The sequence below is a fragment of the Ahaetulla prasina genome, chromosome 9, assembly GCF_028640845.1.
Source record: "Ahaetulla prasina isolate Xishuangbanna chromosome 9, ASM2864084v1, whole genome shotgun sequence".
NCBI lineage: Eukaryota > Metazoa > Chordata > Lepidosauria > Squamata > Colubridae > Ahaetulla > Ahaetulla prasina.
The window spans coordinates 8,125,204-8,148,065 of NC_080547.1; the positions used below are offsets into that span (position 1 = coordinate 8,125,204).

General features: G+C 46.1%; 1 protein-coding gene across 7 annotated transcripts in view; it reads left to right on the forward strand.

The window, feature by feature from the left end:
* The window catches only part of ANK1 (ankyrin 1), a 193,346-nt gene that overhangs the window by 148,951 nt on the left and 21,533 nt on the right, over positions 1-22,862 (forward strand). For all 7 annotated transcript variants that reach the window (XM_058194552.1, XM_058194554.1, XM_058194555.1 and 4 more), the window contains 8 exons: positions 949-1,045; positions 4,800-5,028; positions 6,659-6,784; positions 8,740-8,859; positions 10,001-10,085; positions 13,030-13,110; positions 15,246-15,377; positions 18,693-18,839. In XM_058194552.1, the coding sequence (XP_058050535.1) occupies positions 949-1,045; positions 4,800-5,028; positions 6,659-6,784; positions 8,740-8,859; positions 10,001-10,085; positions 13,030-13,110; positions 15,246-15,377; positions 18,693-18,839 (1,017 nt within the window). The remainder of the gene's footprint in view (positions 1-948; positions 1,046-4,799; positions 5,029-6,658; positions 6,785-8,739; positions 8,860-10,000; positions 10,086-13,029; positions 13,111-15,245; positions 15,378-18,692; positions 18,840-22,862) is intronic.

Consider the following 22,862-nt stretch of genomic DNA (forward strand, 5'->3'; position numbering starts at 1 on the left):
CCTAGGCTCACTTAGGCATAAAAGACACAATTAGTCTTAAACAACCCTATTTTATTATAACAGCTGGAAATTACTTCATTCCCAGCTTAGTTTTAATTCCAAAACAAGTCTTGCAGAAAAAATCCTTCCGCCTTATCACAAACCTTTGTCCTCTTTGGCGCCCTGCCAAAGGCTTTTCTTGGCAAAGCCCCACAAAGTTCAGAAACAAGAGATGCCGACAAGAAACAAATGTAGCAATGTTCTTTCCTACAAAGAGCCCAACAGCCTTTGATGCTCTTTTAAGCCTTATGGGAGGGGCCAATCATATCCTGGCCTTACTCCCAAGTCATCCTTTTTGCTTTAGCTGCTCTTGCCTTCTGGCAGCTCTTTGCATGCATGCACTAGGAACAGGTTCCTCCTATTCTTCTGCCTCTCTGCTGTCCGCCTCTGGAGGCTCATTTCTGCCTCCGACACAGAACCCTCGTCCGGGCCTTCCCCTGACTCAAGGACTGGCCCATTGTCCTCCCCAGCCACCTCCCTGTCCGACTCCGTTGCCAGCTCCGCAGGCTGCTGGCGGACCACAACAGTATGTGACACTTTCTCAAATTACATTTCTGCTCCTGGACTCAAGTTTCTTTTATTGATTATAGGTACTCCTCAAATATCAACCACAATTGGAACTGGCAACTCCAGCACTAAACAATCGCATGACCACGACAGACTCACAACTTCCACTGTAGTTGTTACACGAATCACCCCTGGATGTTAAGCAAGACATGTGTGACAGCAATTTGCAATTTTACTGCCAGCTTCTCCATTGATTCTATTGGTCAGAAGGCCACTTTTAGTAATGTCACACAGGGCTGGCTAATTGGCCTCATGCCGAGCTGAGCTTCTGTATCAAATTTCTAGAATCAAACCGGGGATTGAAAGACGCTCAATCGATTCTTCCCATTTTTCTTTTCCCAGGAGGAACTGCACCAGCACAATGGGAAGACATCACCGGGACCACAAAATTAATTTATGCCGACGAGTGTGCAAATTTCACCACCAACGTGTCAGCCAGGTGAATCGGAGGGAAGGTTTAGGACAATGATGGCGAACCCTTTCGGCACCAATTGCCGAAAAGGGAGCATGTGCATGCTCGTCTGGGCCGCAACCCAGAAAAGAAGCTGCCCAGGACTCATGCGCGCCCCCAAAAATGCACTTCCAGTTTCCGGTGCACACATGCGTGCTGGCCAGATAGTCTTCCGGGTTTTCGGCATGTATGCACATGCGCTGATCAGCTCACACAGGAAAACAGAAGACCAGCTCTTCCAATTTCTGGCACTGCCACATGCAAAAAGGCAGCTGATCATTGTGTGCACATGTGTGCCAGAAACCCAGAAGAGGAACAGCCGATGCCTTGCGTGCCAGGCAACATGGCTCCACGTGCCACTTCGGGCACACGTGCCATAGGTTTGCCGTCATGGGTTTAGGAGAACATGTTGGTTGGTACCTCAAGAACACATGCTAGATCTCATATGGCCACAGGGGATGCAATGTACAATGCGAGGGTGTTCTGTCCCCCCTCACCTCCGTCTGAGCAATGGCTTAATTAGCCGGCACTATCAGCTGTGGCAGCAAACTAGCGAGCATCTGCCAAGTGTCTCTGTTATCTCCCTTAACACCGATGAGTCACCCAGGTACAAACAGTACTTTTTAGTTAATCAGTTGATTTGCCTGCTACGAAGAGGCACAGCAGCTCTTGCTGCCTTTATATCCTGTGGGGTGTGATTCCATGACTCAGCACTTCTTAGACCTGCCCCACCCCTACTTCTGTTGTTCCCACCTCTCCTGCCTACGAAACCTAGGGTTCAGCCAGGCCTGATTGCCATCAGCTGGGTCTGGAGGCATGGCCTGGGGGGTGGGAAAGAGTCAGGGGACTGAGGCCTTGTTATCTCCTCCACCTGGCCTGCCTCTGGCTCCTGGAGCTGAGCCAGGGGAGCCAGTGCTCCCGAGGTAAGTCCCGACGGCCCTTCCCCCTCACTGTCCAAGTCACTTTCTGGCAGGAGGCCCGGCTCGGGGGGCGCAGACACAACAAAGGGATTGGGTGAACCATCCTTTTAGATGTGTTCAGTGTAATCCAACATGTTGGGTGGGTATATTGGGTTGGGGGAAGGAAACCCTAAAAAAACACAAAGAGGCTGATAAATGTTGTACCACCCTGTTATGGTACGAAACTGGGTGCCAAGGTGACTGACAAACCCAACCATAGCAAGCAATATCGAGATGGCCCAATCTCTTTATGCAAAACTTTATTCAGTACATCATTTTGGCACGTTTGAAGGCAAAACCAGATCTAGAGCTTTCCCAGGCTAACTCCTATAGTTAAAGTTCAAATGCTACCATCACCCAATTAGCTCAGGTCGTTTTGTCCAATACAGTCTCTGGATATTGTTATGGGAAAGTCTTTTTTTTTTTGGCTTCTGTAAGCACCTGCCCAAATGTCCTTGGTTCATGCTTCTAAAAGGCTCCTCTGACGATCCCAGCTGAGTTGCCTGATCCTCCGAGGCTTTTAAAAGCATTTTTTTCTACAACCTCTTCCGCCGAAGAGGTTGTAGAAAAAATGCTTTTCAAAGGCTCTGATGATCCCAGCTGAGTTGCCTGATCTTCAGAGCCTTCGGTAGAAAAAAATGCTTTTAAAAGCCTTTGACGATCAGGCAACTCAGCTGGGATGGTCAGAGCCTTTGAAAAGCATTTTTTCTACAACCTCTTTGGCCGAAGAGATTGTAGAAAAAATGCTTTTAAAAGTAAAAAAAACAAACAAAAAAAGGTGGCCACGCCTACCCAGTCACATTACCTCCCCACCAAGCCACGCCCACAGAACAGGTAGTAACAAATTTTACATTTCACCACTGCCCCATACTTAATTGGCAAGCTCAGATGCAAAAATAGTTGCAACAGCAAAAATCTTTTGAAGCTTGACACGAGGTAGCGTTGCCTTTGAATCAAGCTTGACTTCTGTTGATTCCATAGAAATGTCCATGTTGTTTTCTTGGCCACTGAACAGAGGTGGTTTGCTCATCCTTGGCATATACTGGTGGTCTCCCATCCTAATATTTATTTATTTATTTATTATTCGAATTTATATACCGCCCTATCTCCCAAAGGACTCAGGGCGGTTCACAGGCATATAAAACATCAATGTACAAATTAAAATAATCCTTAAAAAACTTATTCTAACGCCCAAATTATTAAAAAATAGAAATATAAATATAAAATATAAATATTAAAATCAATTTAAAACCCCTCTAAATTTAAAATCTAAGCCAGTCCTGCACAGATGAATAAATGTGTCTTGACTCGCGACGGAAGATTCGAAGGTCAGGAAGTTGACGGAGTCCTGGGGGGAGTTCGTTCCAGAGGGTGGGAGCCCCCACAGAGAAGGCCCTTCCCCTGGGCGTCGCCAGACGACACTGCCTCGCTGACGGCACCCTGAGGAGTCCCTCTCTGTGAGAGCGCACGGGTCGGTGAGAGGTATCTGGTCGCAGTAGGCGGTCCCGTAGATAACCCGGCCCTATGCCATGGAGCGCTTTAAAGGTGGTCACCAAAACCTTGAAGCGCACCCGGAAGGCCACAGGTAGCCAGTGCAGCCTGCGCAGGATGGGTGTTATGCGGGAACCACGAGGGGCTCCCTCTATCACCCGCGCAGCCGCATTCTGGACTAACTGCAGCCTCCGGATGCCCTTCAAGGGAAGCCCCATGTAGAGAGCGTTGCAGTAATCCAGGCGAGACGTAGTGTCTTATCTTTTCCGCTCCGTAGGTTCTGGCTGGCAGACTGCCCGCGCACAGCCGAAGCCGTCATTGGGTTGGGGAAGGAAACCTAAAAACACAAAGAGGTGATAAATGTTGTACCACCCTGTTATGGTACGAAACTGGGTGCCAAGGTGACTGACAAACCCAACCATAGCAAGCAATATCGAGATGGCCCAATCTCTTTATGCAAAACTTTATTCAGTACATCATTTTGGCACGTTTGAAGGCAAAACCAGATCTAGAGCTTTCCCAGGCTAACTCCTATAGTTAAAGTTCAAATGCTGCATCACCCAATTAGCTCAGGTCGTTTTGTCCAATACGGTCTCTGGATATTGTTATGGGAAAGTCTTTTTTTTTTTGGCTTCTGTAAGCACCTGCCCAAATGTCCTTGGTTCATGCTTCTAAAAGGCTCCTCTGACGATCCCAGCTGAGTTGCCTGATCCTCAGAGGCTTTTTAAAGCATTTTTTTCTACAACTTCTTCCGCCGAAGAGGTTGTAGAAAAAATGCTTTTCAAAGGCTCTGATGATCCCAGCTGAGTTGCCTGATCTTCAGAGCCTTCGGTAGAAAAAAATGCTTTTAAAAGCCTCTGACGATCAGGCAACTCAGCTGGGATGGTCAGAGGCTTTTAAAAGCATTTTTTTTACAACCTCTTTGGCCGAAGAGATTGTAGAAAAAATGCTTTTAAAAGTAAAAAAAACAAACAAAAAAAGGTGGCCACGCCTACCCAGTCACATTACCTCCCCACCAAGCCACACCCACAGAACAGGTAGTAACAAATTTTACATTTCACCACTGCCCCATACTTAATTGGCAAGCTCAGATGCAAAAATAGTTGCAACAGCAAAAATCTTTTGAAACTTGACACAAGGTAGCATTGCCTTTGAATCAAGCTTGACTTCTGTTGATTCCATAGAAATGTCCATGTTGTTTTCTTGGCCACTGAATAGCGGTGGTTTGCTCATCCTTGGCATATTCTGGTGGTCTCCCATCCTAGTACTGTCTTATCTTTTCCGCTCCGTAGGTTCTGGCTGGCAGACTGCCCGCGCACAGCCGAAGCCGTCCATTTTGCCACCCTGTTATACAAGGAGCTGGCAGCTGTGCCCTACATGGCTAAGTTTGTGGTATTTGCCAAAATGAACGACGGGAGGGAAGGACGCTTGCGCTGCTACTGTATGACCGATGACAAAGTGGACAAAACTTTGGAGCAGCATGAAAACTTCACAGAAGTGGCACGAAGCCGAGACATTGAGGTAATGTCGTGTCCCACTCCTCCGCTGACGGCCGGGTCAGGGAAATCCGAATCAGGCATGCCTCTGCAGCTCTGCCAAAGTCCTAGCAAAGTCCTCAGGGCAGGCAGGAGACCAGGAAGTGACTTCAGCAAGATATGTTTAGACTTTGCCTGACTCAGAGAATGCCAGAAAGCAGGTCCTTTATATAGGCCATGGGGTGTGGCTCCATGACTCAGCACTTATCCAGGCCTGCCCCTCCCTTCCTTCTGTTGCCTCCGCCTATCAAGTCTTCTGATGCGAGGGTCACTCCAGTCGGCAGCTGTTGGCAATTGACCTCCCTCAGGCTCACATGCTGTGGAGGACGGGGCGGGGTCTAGTTGCTCCGTTTGCCTGGGCATGGAGCCAGAGCTGGGGGCTGGAGGTATTTCCTCCTCTTCAGCCTGTCTGGGCATGGAGCCAGGGCTGGGGCCGGGAGGCATACTAGGACATTCCTCCGTGTTCGGAAGCAGATAAGAAGACCCCGGCTGTGGTGAGATCAGATGAGACACAACAGGTAACTCCTCAGGGTAGGAGTTGACCATGCTGAGTCTGAAAGGCGGGGTCAAATGCATCATCAGTTTAGAGTCGCTCTGGTCCCATAAGAGACCTAAATTCAGAACCCCGTGAATTCTGTTGACTCTGATCTAGCACCAATTTGCCTCGACTGTTAGTAGTTCAGATTCCAGTGCATAGGGAGCAGGAAATTAACTCATATTACTTTTGAATCCTGTCCTGGCTCCTGGTTTCTTGTACTTGAGACTGCAATACTTATTGGTTGCCCCTCACTCCAAGGTTTAATGCCCCTTCCCCATGCCTGCCAGCTTGGTTGCTTTCCAGATTTTTTTTTTTCATCGTAGGAGAATTGCAATTAGAATTTTCTGTAATAATAATTTATTTATTTTTATTTGATTTGGTTTGGTTCGATTGATTTGACTTGATTTGATTACCATATTTTTTGGAGTATAAGACGCACCTTAGTTTTTGGGGAGGAAAATAAGAAAAAAGCTGATCGGCAGGTGGATCGGCTTCCCAGAATACCCCCAATCAGCTCTTCCCAGAGGTGAATTTTAGCAACAGGTTCCTTGGTTGTGAGCTCTGTGCCTTGCTTTTTTTTTAGCTTTTTTTTTTCTGCTTCTGAAACTTCTGAAACTCCATTTCAGAAAAAAAACTTTTTTCTGCCTCTGAAAGCCTCCGAAACAGCTTCAGAAAAAAAGCCTCTGAAGCTCTGTTTGGAGGCTTTTTTTCTGAAGCTCTGTTGGAGGCTTTTTTTCTGAAGCTCTGTTTGGAGGCTTTTTTTTCTGAAGCTCTGTTTGGAGGCTTTTTTTCCTGAAGCTCTGTTTGGAGGCTTTTTTTCTGAAGCTCTGTTTGGAGGCTTTTTTTCTGAAGCTTCGTTTCTGATGCTTTTTTCAGTCTCTGAAACCTCCGTTTGAGAAGCTGGGCGGGGCTACATTCGGAGTATAAGATGCACCCAGATTTTCACCCTCTTTTCTTGGGGAAAAAGGTGCGTCTTATACTCCCAAAAATACAGTATTTGATTTTGGTGCCGCCCAACTCCAAACTAACTCTGGCTGGCTTTTGATCGCCCGGAGAATCTTACGGTGATCTTTTCCAGGTGGCCGAAGGCATGCCGCTCCACATGGAGCTTTCTGGGAACCTGCTGCCAATCAAGAAGGCCGCCCAGCAGCGGAGCTTCTTGTTCCAGTCATTCCATGAGAATCGTCTCATCATCCCAGTTAAGGTAAGTGGCAAAAGTTTTTGGAAATCTGCGCTTGTCTCTGGTTGTTCTGGCTGGCTCTCTTCCCCGGTAGGGATGCCAGCAGAGTCTATAACCATCTCTTTGCGGTCTTGCAAAGCTCAACATCAACAGAAAGGAGAATTATCTTAGTTTGCTTGGGCCTCCACTGGACGTGGGGTTCATTTACCTTCCCTACTGGTTCGCAAATGTGAGCGCACGCACCTCCTCTGCGTGTGTGTGTTCAGCCTCCTGCGCATGCGCAGAAGTCACGCATTGTGTCTGGGTGGGTGGGCGGAGCCTCCCGCAGTCACCGCTACCAGTTCGCCTGAACCGGACGGAGCCGTCTGAATCCCAGCTCTGGCCTCCACCAAGCAGTTACCTATTGTAAGTAAACATTTCAGAAAGAAAAGCTAAGCTTGAGTCACTTCAGAATAACAGAATATGACAGGGGTGTCAAACTCAAGGCCCGCGAGCCTGATGCTGCCTGTGGGGTGCTTACATCTGGCCCTGTGCCTCTCTAGGAGTCTCTGGAGGCCGGGGACAGCAAAAAAGTCATTTCATGTGCAACTGGTAAATGGGCCGTTTCTGGTGGTGGTGGGGAGGCTGTTTTTGCCCTCCCCAGACTCATAGAGAGACTCTGGAGCCAGGTGAGAGAGAAAAATGGACCTATCGAGCCATCGCGTGCCAGGAGCGGGGAGGAGGGGAGTGGGGGGTGGTGGCACACCCATGCATGGGGATGGGGCGCATAGAATTATGGGTGTGGGTACACACGCACGCGATCCCCCCACCCTCCACCTCCTGGCACGCGATGAAGGTTAGCCATCACTGACCTATAACTTCTGGAGGCAAGCTGTTCCAGTGGGTAATTTTTTTCCCTGTCAGGAAAAGAACAGTTAACTCTCATTACAGTTGAAGAGTTTTCTTGACCTTGGTTAAGGAAAGGAAGAGTTTATATGTTGTTTTACCCTTGAAGCTCAGCAGCTGTTTGGAGCTAAAGTCAGGGCCAGGAATATGGTTGCAAAAACTATTAAAGGATCAAGGAAGTGCAATTATGATGAGCAGGAGACTGAAACCTACATCCTACAAGGGGAGACTGAAGGAGGTTTAGTCTCTAAAAAAGACAGCTGAAGAGAAGACGATAACTACAGTGTTTCCCCAAAAATATAACCTACCCAGGGGTGAAATGCTCCTGGTTCGGACTGGATTGGCCGATCCGGTAGCGATGGTGGCGGGTGGTTTAGAGAACCAGTAGCAAAAATCCCTGCCCACCCCCCGCCCATGCCCACCCAATTGCCCTGTCACTCGCTTACCGGCTTGCCGGCTTGCCTGTTCTTTTAAAAAATGCTTTTAAAAGGTAAAAAAAAAAAAGCTCTGACGATCACAGCTGAGCTGTGTGATCTTCAGAGCCTTTTTTTTTACTTTTAAAAGCATTTTTTAAAAGAATAGGCAAGCCGGCAAGCCAGTAAGCAGGTGACAGGGCAATTGGGTGGGCATGGGCGGGGGGCCCCAGGGATTTTTTATTTATTTATTTATTTATTAAAGTTTTTATACTCTAAACCACCCGCCACCATTGCTACCGGATCGGCCAATCCAGTCTGAACCAGGAGCATTTCACCCCTGGGTAGGTTATCACTGAACCTACCCCAAAAATAAGCCCCAGCCTGTTTTTTACGTGTGCACCTAATATAAGCCCTACTCCCAAAATAAGCTGTTTCGCTCGTCATCCAAGAAGCTCATCCGAGCTCTTGTTGGACGAGAAGCAAAACGCCTTCAAAGAAAAACCGGAAAGCCCAGTCGCCTCTTGGAAAAAAGCACCTTTTTGACAACCAGAAAGGAAAGTAAAATTGGAAAGTTGGGACTGATCGCAAGACAAAGGGGAGGATTGTGGAAGACAGGTGACGTTTTGATCTGCTTCTTGAAGAACTTTCATGGGTTCCCTTTGGTCTTCTGAAATGTAGGTGAGGGATAGTAGCCGGGAAGCCAGTGGTTCTTTGTCCTTCCTCCGCAAACCCATGAAGTATGAAGAGCTTCAGCATGTGCTGTGCCATCTGAATGTCACAATGCCACCCTGTTCCAAGGTAAGTGAGTCCACCTTCTCTTCTCCTATCCTGCCCATATTCCATTGCTTTGAGTCGTACCCTTTGAGTCGTATCCAGAGCAGGCTTAGGAATAGCCTCAAGCAGGGGTGAAATGCTCGTACCTGATCTGGTAGCGATGGCGGGTGGTTTGGAGAACAGGTAGCAAAAATCCCTACCTCCTCCCCCATGCCCAGCTGAGCCATGTGATCGTCAGAGGGTTTTGTTTTTTTTTACTTTTAAAAACATTTTTTCTTCTGCTGAAAAAATGCATTTAAAATTTTTAAAAAGCCTCTGATGATCGCACAGCTCAGCTGGGATCGTCAGAGGAGCCTTTTAAAAGCATTTTTTTAACAACCTCTTTGGCTGAAGAGGTTGTAGAAAAAAATGCTTTGAAAAGTAAAAAAAAAAAAGAGAGAGAGAGCCTCTGACGATCAGGCAGCTGGGATCGTCAGAGGAGCCTTTTAAAAGCCTTTTTTCTACAACCTCTTCGGCCGAGACCTCTTCCAGAGATCTCTGGACCGTTCCTTCTAAAAATGGATAGGCTTTGGCCAGACCTGTTCTGACCTAGGTTTCCTGCAAAAGCTCATGTCCCATTCGCTTCTCTTTTATGTCTTATGGAAGGGGCAATCATCTCCAAGCCTTACTCCCAAGTTGACCCTGTTTTTTTAATTGTTCCTGTCTTCTGGCAGCTCTGTGCCAGGCTCCCGCTGTTCTTCTGCCTTGCTGCTGTCAGACTCCAGAGCCTGTACATAACTATCAGATGGCCTTGGCCCCCTCTCTGCCTCTGACGCAGAGCCCTCATCCGAGCTTTCCCCAGCCCCCAGGACTGGCCCAAGTTCCTCCCCAGCCTCCTCACTGTCCGACTCTGCTGCCAGCTCTGATGGCTGCCAGGGTGGGGGGCACAACACAGACCTGCTCCAGATCACTACGTAATGCTTGCAGTGAACATCAGCATTTATCAGCAAGCAACCTCATGGAACAAGGAAAGAAAATGAATGCTGTGGATATCTCCCAAATCAATGTTTCTCAGATCCTTGGTCACGAAATGTCCCAGGATGGTGGTAGAAATGGGAGAGTCTTTCATTTTTGAGTACTTGTTGGGTGATGCTGAACAATCTCAAACCTTTCCTTCTTCTCCCAGACATCAGGCAGTGAAGAGCGAAGGAGAACACTCACGCCGCTTGCCCTGAGAGAGAGATACAGCCTGCTCAGTGACAACACTCTGGGTAAGGGGGCAAGACCCCAGCACAATGCAAGTTGGACAGAACCTAGAACCCTATTCCTCTTTGCTGGACTCTTAGCTGGATCACTGAAGTTACCAGTTTAAGGGTTTGTAAGCTGGAAAGCTTAAGGGATGCGGTGGCTCAGTGGGCTAAGACGTTGAGCTTGTTGATCGAAAGGTTCGAATCCTGAGTGCCGCCTAATGGGGTGAGCTCCCGTAACTTGTCCCAGCTTCTGCCAACCTAGCAGTTCGAAAGCAGGTAAAAAATGCAAGTAGAAAAATAGGGACCACCTTTGGTGGGAAGGGAACAGCATTCCGTGCACCTTTGGCATTTAGTCATACCGGCCACATGACCACGGAGATGTCTTTGGACAGTGCTGGCTCTTCGGCTTAAAAATGGAGATGAGCACCGCCCCCTAGAGTCGGGAATGACTAGCACCTATGTGCGAGGGCTGATCTGACTGAGGTCATTTTGAGGCTTTAATATTGCCATACTGCAGCTGAGGGATAGAAATACCTGGGGTTTTGTAGCCAAAACAAAACATTTTCTCCTGGGAACCAAGGACATTCCCACAGGAGAGAGGAGTTGCCAGGCAACTGGACAACACCTTAATTGGATCATGTGACAGATTGTTTGGGGAAGGGGGAAAACTTTTATCTTTAACTAGGTGAAAACAGCAGGAACATTCAGGGTCACCTTTCACCAGTGTGTGCCAATATGATCTCTCCAATAAAACTGTTCTTTGACGATTTTACTTGCCTCAGAGTTCTGTTTGCTATGGGGATATTTCTTGGAATCCTGACACGCTGCCCCACCAAGGATGGGTAATGCCAATAAGTAGGTAGATGTTTTCTCTGCAAAGGTTCCCTGTTTTCCAAACAATAATAGCCTCGAATAGAAAGACCCAGGAGGATTATCCACATTTTCCTTGATGTGCTAGCTGTCCACAATAGGGACTTAGAATGGGTCTCTGCATCAAAAGTTTCTTGATTGTCCTATTCCACGGAGCCTGGTCTGTGATCTGTGGTGGTGATGAATGGCAGATGGCTGGTACCACAACCACACCTGTCCTTTCATCTTTGTTTTTTGAAGAGGGGTCCGTTGGAATAATCAGGTGATTTCATTTTTAAAAAAGGCAGGTAGCCTTATGCATTTTCCCTGCCTCCCACACACCTCTCGGGAAAGGATGCTTGGATGCTTTTAAAATTATTTTTTGAAAAAATATTTGCAAAATGTAAACACACCCACATGCACACCATTCAAGGAACACTATGAAAACCACGCTTGAATTGTTTCCTTGTTTTTCAGTCATGGGCCAGCACAAAATTAGTAACAGTCACACTAAAGTAGAAGTAAACTTTTATAGATAGATAGATAGATAGATAGATAGATAGATAGATAGATAGATAGATAGATAGATAGATGGATGATAGATAGAAGATAGATGGATGGATGATAGATAGATAGATGATAGATAGATAGATAGATAGATAGATAGATAGATAGATAGATGATAGATAGATAGATAGATAGATAGATAGATAGATAGATAGATAGATAGATAGATAGATAGATGGATGATAGATAGATAGATAGATAGATAGATAGATAGATAGATAGATAGATAGAAGATAGATGGATGGATTAATAGATAGATAGATAGATGATAGATAGATGATACATAGATAGATGATACATAGATAGAGGTAGATGATATAGATAGACGATAGATAGAAAGATAGATGATAGATAGATAGATAGATAGATAGATAGATAGATAGATAGATAGATAGATAGATAGATGATAGATGATAGAAGATAGAAGATAGATATAGATAGAAGATAGATAGATAGATAGATAGATAGATAGATAGATAGATAGATAGATAGATGATAAATAGAAGATGGATGGATGGATGGATAGATGGATGGATAGATAGATAGATAGATAGATAGATAGATAGATAGATGATAGATAAATGATACATAGATAGATGATAGATAGATGATACATAGATAGATGATACATAGATAGAGGTAGATGATATAGATAGATGATACATAGATAGATGATACATAGATATAGATGATATAGATAGATAGATGATAGATAGAAAGATAGATGATAGATAGATAGATAGATAGATGATAGAAGATAGATATAGATAGATAGATAGATAGATAGATAGATAGATAGATAGATAGATAGATGATAAATAGAAGATGGATGGATAGATAGATAGATAGATAGATAGATAGATAGATAGATAGATAGACAGACAGACAGACAGACAGACAGACAGACAAAAAGATAGATAGAGATATATAAACAAGATTAAAATAAGGTAAAAATAAAATTACAATGTAAAATTACAAAGTACGGGAATTAAAATCCGGGAGAAACCTATAAATTTATGATCAATTTTACAATCAATATTCAAAATACTATGGATGATTAAGGACGTAGGTTTTCCTAAGCACTATGAGAATGTAAAGCTAAGCTAATTTACATCGAATCTAACACTTACTAAGGTCTGCTATGCTACGTTGGGGCTTATGTTACTTATGGCTCCATCAATAGAAAACCGAAGAAGCTTAATTCTTAAGCTTCTTAATTGTATATTGTCACTGTTTTATTTTTCGGCTGTAAACCGCCCTGAGTCCTTCGGGAGAAGGACGGTATAGAAATCTAATTAATAATAATAATAATAATAATAATAATAATAATAATAATAATAATAATAATAATAATAATAATAATAATAATAATAATAATAATAATAATAATAATAAGCAGCTTCTTGGATGAGAAGCAAAATGTTTTCAAGGGGAGGAGGGGGGAACCCCAAGAAAGCCCATTTTGCCTTTTGAAGGACATCTTTGGAAAAACTCCATCAATACCTGAAGATGGAGATTGTTGAGTTTGGCTTTGTTCCTCTCCTTCCAGGATCCCTTAACAGCACAGAGAAAGACAAGACCAACATGAAGTTGGCGGTCATCGCAGAACACCTGGGTCTCAGTTGGGCTGGTAAGTAACACTGAACTGGGTGCAAGGTGGGGAACCAAGCAAAGTTAGGGGAGAAAATGTTGGAAGACCTGAATACTTTACCCTGAGACTGAATTGGCTATTGAGGTTCGGACCTTGGAGGAAGAATAGCAATAGCAATAGCCCATAGACTTATATACCACTTCACAGTGCTTTACAGCCCTCTCTAAGCGGATTACAGAATCACACCTTGCCTGGATCCTCATTTTACTCATGTCAGAAGGATGGAAGGAGGACCGAACTCCTGGCTGTGGGCAGAGTTAGCCTGCAATACTGCATTCTAACTATTGAGAGGGAGGGAGGGAAGGAAGGAAGGAAGGAAGGAAAATAGCAATAGCACTTAGACTTATATACCACTTTGCAGTGCTTTACAGCCCTCTCTAAGTGGTTTAGAGTCAGCCTCTTGTCCCCCCAACAATCTAGGTCCCCATTTGACCTGCCTCGGAAGGATGGAAGCTGTCAATCTTGAACCTGTCAGGATCGAACTGCTGGCAGTGGGCAGAGTTAGCCTGCAATACAGCATTCTAACCAGTGATGGAGGGACGGAGGGAGGGAGGAAAAGAGCAATAGCACTTGGACTTATATACCGCTTTACAGCCCTCTCTAAGCGGTTTACAGAGTCAGCCTCTTGCCCCCAACAATCTGAGTCCTCATTTTATCGACCTCAGAAGGATAGAAAGAGGATCAAACTCCTGGCTGTGGGCAGAGTTAGCCTGCAATACTGCATTCTAACTATTGAGAGGGAGGGAGGGAGGGAGGGAGGGAGAGAGGGAAGGAAGGAAGGAAGGAAAATAGCAATAGCACTTAGACTTATATACCACTTCGCAGTGCTTTACAGCCCTCTCTAAGTGGTTTAGAGTCAGCCTCTTGTCCCCCCAACAATCTAGGTCCCCATTTGACCCGCCTCGAAGGATGGAAGCTGTCAATCTTGAACCTGTCAGAATCGAACTGCTGGCAGTGGGCAGAGTTAGCCTGCAATACAGCATTCTAACCAGTGATGGAGGGAGGGAGGGAGGGAGGAAAAGAGCAATAGCACTTGGACTTATATACCGCTTTACAGCCCTCTCTAAACGGTTTACAGAGTCAGCCTCTTGCCCCCAACAATCTGAGTCCTCATTTTATCGACCTCAGAAGGATAGAAAGAGGATCAAACTCCTGACTGTGGACAGAGTTATCCTGCAATACTGCATTCTAACCACAGGGAGGGAGGGAGGGAAGGAAGGAAGGAAGGAAGGAAAATAGCAATAGCACTTAGACTTATATACCACTTTGCAGTGCTTTACAGCCCTCTCTAAGTGGTTTAGAGTCAGCCTCTTGTCCCCCCAACAATCTAGGTCCCCATTTGACCTGCCTCGGAAGGATGGAAGCTGTCAATCTTGAACCTGTCAGGATCGAACTGCTGGCAGTGGGCAGAGTTAGCCTGCAATACAGCATTCTAACCAGTGATGGAGGGACGGAGGGAGGGAGGAAAAGAGCAATAGCACTTGGACTTATATACCGCTTTACAGCCCTCTCTAAGCGGTTTACAGAGTCAGCCTCTTGCCCCCAACAATCTGAGTCCTCATTTTATCGACCTCAGAAGGATAGAAAGAGGATCAAACTCCTGACTGTGGACAGAGTTATCCTGCAATACTGCATTCTAACCACAGGGAGGGAGGGAGGGAGGGAGGGAAGGAAGGAAGGAAGGAAGGAAAAAGGGGAGGGAGGAATGAAGGAAAGGGAGAGAGGGAGAAAGGAAGGAAGGAAGATAGCAATAGCACTTAGACTTATATACCACTTTGCAGTGCACTACAGCCCTTTCTTAAGCGGTTTAGAGAGTCAGCCTCTTGCCCCCAACAATCTGGGTCCTCATTTTACTGACCAAGTAAGGATAGAAGGCTGAGTCAACCTTGAGCCTGGTGAGAGTCAAACTGCCAAACTGCTGGCAGCCGACAGTCAGCAGAAGTAGAAAAACCAGAAAGTCCAGTTGCTTCTTGAAAAAGCACCTTTGGGACAACCATGACCTGGATGACGGAGAATCTCTACAGACCTTTAGCGATGAAGTCTAGTTGCATTCCATTTTCACCTAATGATCTTCGACCTGGCTCATATACTGTAATCTACCCAATTCCCTGCAGAGCTGGCTCGGGAACTTCAATTCGGAGTGGATGATATCAACAGAATCCGAGTTGAGAATCCCAATTCCCTCCTGGAGCAGAGCATGGCCCTCTTGAATCTTTGGACCAGCCGTGGTGGCCAGAGTGCCAACAGTGAGTATTAATGACAGTGTCGGAAACGTGGGCTTCTGTTCTGTCTCCTTCCCCACTTTGGGTTAACGAGCTGGCCTTCAGCCAGTGGATTCACAATCAGTCCTGGCAGAGAAATCGCAGCTACCTGCCAAAATTCAAACAAATGACTCACGTAGCAAGACTTTCAGCTCTTTTTGAAACGGTTCAGCTAAACTTTTGCTTCCCGTGGAGTGAGAGCAGTCCCAAAGCTCCTTATATATCCTGTGGGGTGGGGCTCCTGCCCCACCCTTCCCTTTGATGACGCCGCCTCTCTAATCTTCTGAAGCGCGGGTCAATCCAAGCTTGATGATTATTATTATCAGCTGTGTCTGAAGGCGTAGCCTGGGGAAGGGAGGAATCGGGATGACGGCCTCATTACATCCTCCAACTGGCCTGGTTCTGGCTCCTGGAGCCGGGCCGAAGGAATCGGTGCTCCCGAGGTAAGCCTTACCGGCCCTTCCCCCTCATTCTCGGAGTCACTTTCAGGCATGGGGCCAGGTTCGGGGGCTGGAGTCACAACAGCTTCATCTTTTGCATATGTCAGTGAGATGCTTTAGATTTTTTTCCCAGGGATATTCTAAAATCAGCTCATGCCATCAAAAAATATTTGGGTTACATCCTATATAACAATGGATGGGTGCATCAAGAGCCAGGCTGTTGGTACTTTCATGTCAAATTAATGCAACATAAGAGGAGGAGTGTGTTGACTCGTGTGGTTAGGATGCTGGGTTGACAATCAGCAAGTCCGTGTTTGAGATCCGAATCCTGCTGTGTGATAGGGCGAGTGCCTGTCATTTGTTCCAGCTGACTTAGCAGTTTGAAAGTGAGTAATTGCAAGTAGATAGATGGGTACCACTTCAGTGTGCACAATAATGGGGACATGAAAGGAGCCCCCCAATCAGGTGTCCCCTGGACCAGGGATCTCCAACTTGGCAACTTTAAGACTTGCGGACTTCAACTCCCAGAATTCCTCAGCCAGCTTTGCTTAAAGTTGCTAAGGTTGGAGACCTTAGCAACTAAGGTTGCCTTGGACAATGGTGATGTCACTGGCTAAGCCTTTCAACCTGGAAGCACCTCAGTGTTTCCAACACGAATGCAAGCAAATTCAGCTTAGGTTCTTCTTCTTGCCATTTTGGACATCCCTCAGTGACGGGAATTGAGTTAGGAATGCAGAGTAGGAAAAGACGGATAGATCGGCTGAGAGTCCTCTTTTAAGGTTCCACTGACCTTATTTCTTCTCTCATTTATGAATATGAGCAACCAAAAAAGAACGTTACCATTGGCCCTCTGCCATATCACAAAATAGTGAAGGTAGTCCTTCATCGATTTTAAATCAATGAATGGAGCACCCCTTCCTCACTTACTTCTTTGCCCAAGGGTATCTCCTGTCCCTTGATTTTATAAAAAAACTAGCTGATAACCCGGCGTTGCCTGGGTATTTATAGACATCGAAGCGTTTGTCTGACAGGGAGCCATTGGGAGGGGCCTTTCTTCCCCCTACTCCCATGTCCATCATCCCTACCCCCTCCCATGCGCTTCTCTTTCCTGCCCTGTCTACGATCCTGGCACTTTGCCCCAAATCCATCAGGCACTACCCCATTGGTCCACTGGAGGGCAAATGTCTCGGCTGGCTTTCCAGAGGAAACTGCAAAGGAACTGACATCACAAACAATTGCTGCTCTAGGATGCTCTCCTTAACAGCCCAGGCGTTCCACAGTTATGCTAGAACACACACACACACACACACACACACACACACACACACACCACAGGGGTATCTCCCCCCCCCAGTATTTGTTTATATAGAGTAAGTGATCTGTGTACCAAGTTTGGTTGAAATTTCTCGAGCCGTTCCAGAGTTATGCTGGAACAAATATCCATCCATCCATCCATCCATCCATCCATCCATCCATCCACCTTTTTTTATATAGATAGATAGATGACTGATGTTCAAAGCTCAGGGCCATCTAAGATGTTAAAGCGTTTAGATCATAACAAATGGTTCAAGGATCCCTCTCTTTTCATTCTTTTCTCTTCTGTGCATGCGTATAACTCATGGAATTACTTTACCAAGCAAGGACAAAAAGTATACGGGTTGACACAAAAGAAGCTGAGCATTCCTTTCAACATTTATCACTTTTATTTTATTATATCAAATACAAAGACGAAAACAGGAAATTAAGGGTGGGAAAGGGAACGGGGAACAGGGGGTGTGGAATAGAATAGAATAGAATAGAATTTTTTATTGGCCAAGTGTGATTGGACACACAAGGAATTTGTCTTGGTGCATCTGCTCTCAGTGTACATAAAAGAAAAGATACGTTCATCAAGGGACAACATTTACAACACAATTGATGGTCAGTATATCAATATAAATCATAAGGATTGCCAGCAACAAAGTTACAATCATACAGTCATAAGTGGAAAGAGATGGGTGATGGGAACGATGAGAAGATTAATAGTAGTGCAGATTCAGTAAATAGCCTGACAGTGTTGAGGGAATTATTTGTTTAGCAGAGTGATGGCGTTTGAGAAAAAACTGTTCTTGTGTCTAGTTGTTCTGGTGTGCAGTGCTCTATAGCGTCGTTTTGAGGGTAGGAGTTGAAACAGTTTATGTCCTGGATGTGAGGGATCTGTAAATATTTCCACGGCCCTCTTCTTGATTCGTGCAGTATACAGGTCCTCAATGGAAGGCAGGTTGGTAGCAATTATTTTTTCTGCAGTTCTAATGATCCTCTGAAGTCTGTGTCTTTCTTGTTGGGTTGCAGAACCGAACCAGGCAGTTCTAGAGGTGCAAATGACAGACTCAATAATTCCTCTGTAGAACTGAATCAGCAGCTCCTCGGGCAGTTTGAGTTTCCTGAGTTGGCGCAGAAAGAACATTCTTTGTTGTCCTTTTTTGATGATGTTTTTGATGTTAGCTGTCCATTTTAGATCTTGCGATATGATAGAACCTATCATATACAAGAGGGAAGAGAAAAAGAAAGAAAAGGGGGTATTGACTTCCAACTCCTCTTAGCACAGTGCAAGATAAACACATTCCAACCTCAACTTTTTGCTTTTACACATTAATATGTAACTAGCCATCCTTATAACACCAAATTTTTCTAATCAACAAAACCAAAGTCAAGGTTTCATTTTAGGGAATGAAAGTCGCCATTCCTATTAAAGGACCATAATAAAGTCAAACTGTGTTTGACTGGGTGTTTCCACCATCGTTTGGGGAAGGCTCCACTTGGCTTCAGGTGTGGCTCTGATATCCTGTTTTTAACCCGTTCTTCCTCCTCCTTTATCCAGTGGAGAGCCTTTACGCAGCCCTTCGCAACATTGACCGTAGCGAAATTATCAACATGCTGGAAGGTTCCGGGCGACAGAGCCACAGCCTGAAGAGTGACAAGCGCTACCGGCACCGAGACTATTCTGGGTCTCCCTCCCAGATAAATGGTGAGTCCCAGATCTGCTCTCTTCTACCAGCTTCAGATCTTTCCTGGTTGCCTCCTGTGATCGCAGTCTTCCTTTCCTTCTCATTCTGGATCTAATAACGAACGCTTGGCAAAGGAACCATCTCCCTCACCATCCGGAGGGCAGTACAGTAGTGGCCAAAATTGTAGAAACTTTTTTGGGAAAAGTGTATTTTTGAGGTTTGATGGCTAATAACACCACTTTTGGGGGGCAGTTTCCAGATAATCCTATTCCACTGCTGGAATGGCCTGGGAATAGCCCAGATCTTAACCCAACTGGAAATCCATGGAGCCGACTAAAGAAACTTGTTAGTCAGAAGCGACCCAGCAATAAAACCCAGTTAATAGAAGCCATCCTTCAATCTTGGTTTTACGTTATAACAGCTGCAGAACTAAAAGACTTGGTTCACTCCATGGGAAGAAAGACGTTATAAGGTCGTAATTCATGCTAAAGGTTACCCAATGAAATATTAACTAACATGGGGATAATTTTTGTATATCTCGTTTTTTCTGTGGTGATAATTTTTATATATCTTGTTTTTTTCTACGTATTTTCTTCTTTATGCTGTAACTGCTATTCTAATAGCAAATCCTTCCTAAAAGTTATTGCATTGCATTCTTGATTAAATTGTCTTTGATATATAATTTTATGGCACTACTCCAAAACAAAGTGGTGTTATTAACTAGTTTTAGAAAATACACTTTTCCCAAAAGGTTTCCACAATTTTGGCCACTACTCTACGTGTCTGAGTTCATCCTTATTTCATAGCCAGATCCCAGTCGACGGGGTTCAACCCCCCCCCCAGCTTTCTTTCTCCCTTTTAGCTTCAAGCAACCTTTCTCAACTTTACCAGCTTGAAGGTGTGAGACCTTCCAGTCTCAGAATTTCCCATCCCTCCATCCATCCATGTGTCTTAAAGCTGCCAAGGTTGAGAAACAATGGGTTAAAGGAAGATAGATTAGACCCGCACCTCTGATAGAGAGAGGAACCATGGTATCAAAACAATCAGACTGGCCATGAGGGTTTTGACAGGGGACCGAGCACCAGTCCTCTTGGGCTTAAAAGTGTGTGGCTATCGCTCTCCATGGGATTTGAGTTCCTTCATCCCTGCTTCAAAACAGAACCAGTAAACCGTTGTGCTGATGAGATGGTTTGGGAATAGTGGTTGAATCCTGAAGGTGATGCGTCACGGTTAGAGACCAAGGCCTTGGACCGTTGAAGTTGAAATGGGGGATGACGGATGGGTTTATCGAGGGGTGATTGATGGGTTACTGAGAGCTGCAATCCAGGTGTCCCTCTGAAGATCAACTTGCACAGGTGCGAATCGAGACGGGAGCGGGTTTTAGTGGGCGCTGGAGACCAAAGGTAGCCCGCGAGGCTCTGATGCGATTAAGAGGGGTGCACCCAGCTTCTCTGCTGCACTGCCATTCTTTCTCTTGCCTCGTCCCTCCCCACCCCACCCACCCCGGTGTGATCTTCCACTTTCTCTCCTGCCAAAAGGGGTGCTGGTTGTACCAAGCTGGCTGGCTGGGAGGTGCCCAACATGGCGTCACTGGCTTCACCCCGTCTCTCTCTCTCTCTCTCTCTCTCTCTCTCTCTCTCCTCCTTCTCCTTCTCCTTCTTCCTCTTCTGCCACCTGTCTCCACTGTCTGGGCCTGTCTTGTTCTCTCTCTCTCTCTCTCTCTCTCTCCTCCTTCTCCTCCTTCTTCTTCTTCTTCTGCCACCTGTCTCCACTGTCTGGGCCTGTCTTGTTTTCTCTCTCTCTCTCTCTCTCCTCCTCCTCCTCCTTCTTCTTCCTCTTCTGCCACCTGTCTCCACTGTCTGGGCCTGTCTTGTTCTCTCTCTCTCTCTCTCTCTCTCTCTCTCTCCTCCTTCTCCTCCTTCTTCCTCTTCTGCCACCTCTCTCCACTGTCTGGGCCTGTCTTGTTCTCTCTCTCTCTCTCTCGTGGTCTGAGCCACCCTAGAGCTGCGGCTTCACTAACTAGCGCATGGTTTGCCCACTTGGCTTGGCTTTTCTCCCTTTTGCATCTTCCTGCTGGACCCCTACCCTCTTGCCCACCCCACCCCACCCCACCCCACCCGGTGTGATCTTCCACTTTCTCTCCTGCCAAAGGTGCTGGTTGTACCAAGCTGGCTGGCTGGGAGGTGCCCAACATGGCGTCACTGGCTTCACCCGTCTCTCTCTCTCTCTCTCTCTCTCTCTCCTCCTTCTCCTTCTCCTTCTTCCTCTTCTGCCACCTGTCTCCACTGTCTGGGCCTGTCTTGTTCTCTCTCTCTCTCTCTCTCTCTCCTCCTTCTCCTCCTTCTTCTTCTTCTTCTGCCACCTGTCTCCACTGTCTGGGCCTGTCTTGTTTTCTCTCTCTCTCTCTCTCTCTCTCTCTCCTCCTCCTCCTCCTTCTTCTTCCTCTTCTGCCACCTGTCTCCACTGTCTGGGCCTGTCTTGTTCTCTCTCTCTCTCTCTCTCTCTCTCTCTCTCTCTCTCTCCTCCTTCTCCTCCTTCTTCCTCTTCTGCCACCTGTCTCCACTGTCTGGGCCTGTCTTGTTCTCTCTCTCTCTCTCTCGTGGTCTGAGCCACCCTAGAGCTGCGGCTTCACTAACTAGCGCATGGTTTGCCCACTTGGCTTGGCTTTTCTCCCTTTTGCATCTTCCTGCTGGACCCCCTACCCTCTTGCCCACCCCACCCCCACGGCTGCACTCCTGCTGCTGTTGCTGCTGCTTCCCTTCCTTGCCTTCCAGCGGCTTAACAACCCTACGCCTGAAGCTGGACCTGGACAGACCCATGTCTGGCTGCAGCTGGACAGCTCTGTTTCTTGGCTGCATGGAACAATCGTCACACTCACACTGAACTCTTGGGAAAAGGGATGCAACAGTTCTTCCGCTTCCCTGCACTTCCCTGCAGAGGTCAGCCCCTGCAGGAGGTTCCTGGAATCCATAAAAGAGAATATTTGTAGCTCAGGGTCGACATTTGGTCCTGGGCGCTCTCTGAGCTTGGTGGTTTTCTTGCAGATGTTTCCTTACCGAAGGAGGGAACATCACCAGTGCTGGATGGTCCTTCTTCTCCATCCTAGCAACGATGGTTCGGGTCAGGGGGTCTCCAAACGTGGGAACTTTAAGACCTGTGGACTTCAACTCCCAGAATTCCTCACGCTTCAGCCAAGAAGCCACGTTGGCTGAGGAATTCTGGGAGTTGAAGTCCACAGGTCTTAAAGCTCCCAAGTTTGGAGACCCCTAGTTTGGGTAATGAAACATCTGCAAGAAAACCACCAAGCTCAGAGAGCACCAAGGACGCCCGATTCCAGGAATGTGATTTATTGTTGTAGGGTAGAATAGCAGAACTTTTGAAAAACGGGCTGGATTTCTCTCTGCAACATCTTCTACCAAGCAAAATCAAGGCGGCGTTATTTTGACTTTCTTTCTCATATTTTCCTTCTCCTCAAGACCACGTAACCCTTTTTCTGAAAGCCCCTCGCCCTTAAGTCTTCGCTCATCCCTTCCTCTTTGCCAAAGTTAGAACTCCCTTCTTTTGCAAAACTTCACCCTCCTGTCATTTTTGGTTGAAAGAGGGCCACGGTTGGACAGGGGAATTAAAGGGGAGCTCCCCGCCCCCCAGTGCTCTCTGGATGGGCCTATAATTTCCTGCCCATCTCACTATTGAGTGACCTTGGATGGCTGCCTGCATCATGGCCCTTTCGACCATGGAAATGGTTGGTGCAGGGATTCTGCGAGGCAGCTGCTCTGCTATGTTTAGTAAACAGGAGCCCAAGAGTGTACAATTCTGATAGAAGATAGATAGATAGATAGATAGATAGATAGATAGATAGATGGATGGATGGATGGATGGATGGATGGATGGATGGATGGATGGATGGATGGATAGATAGATAGATAGATAGATAGATAGATAGATAGATAGATAGATAGATAGATGATATATATATATATATAGATAAATAGATAGATGATAGATAGATGATAGATAGATAGAGATAGATAGATGATAGATAG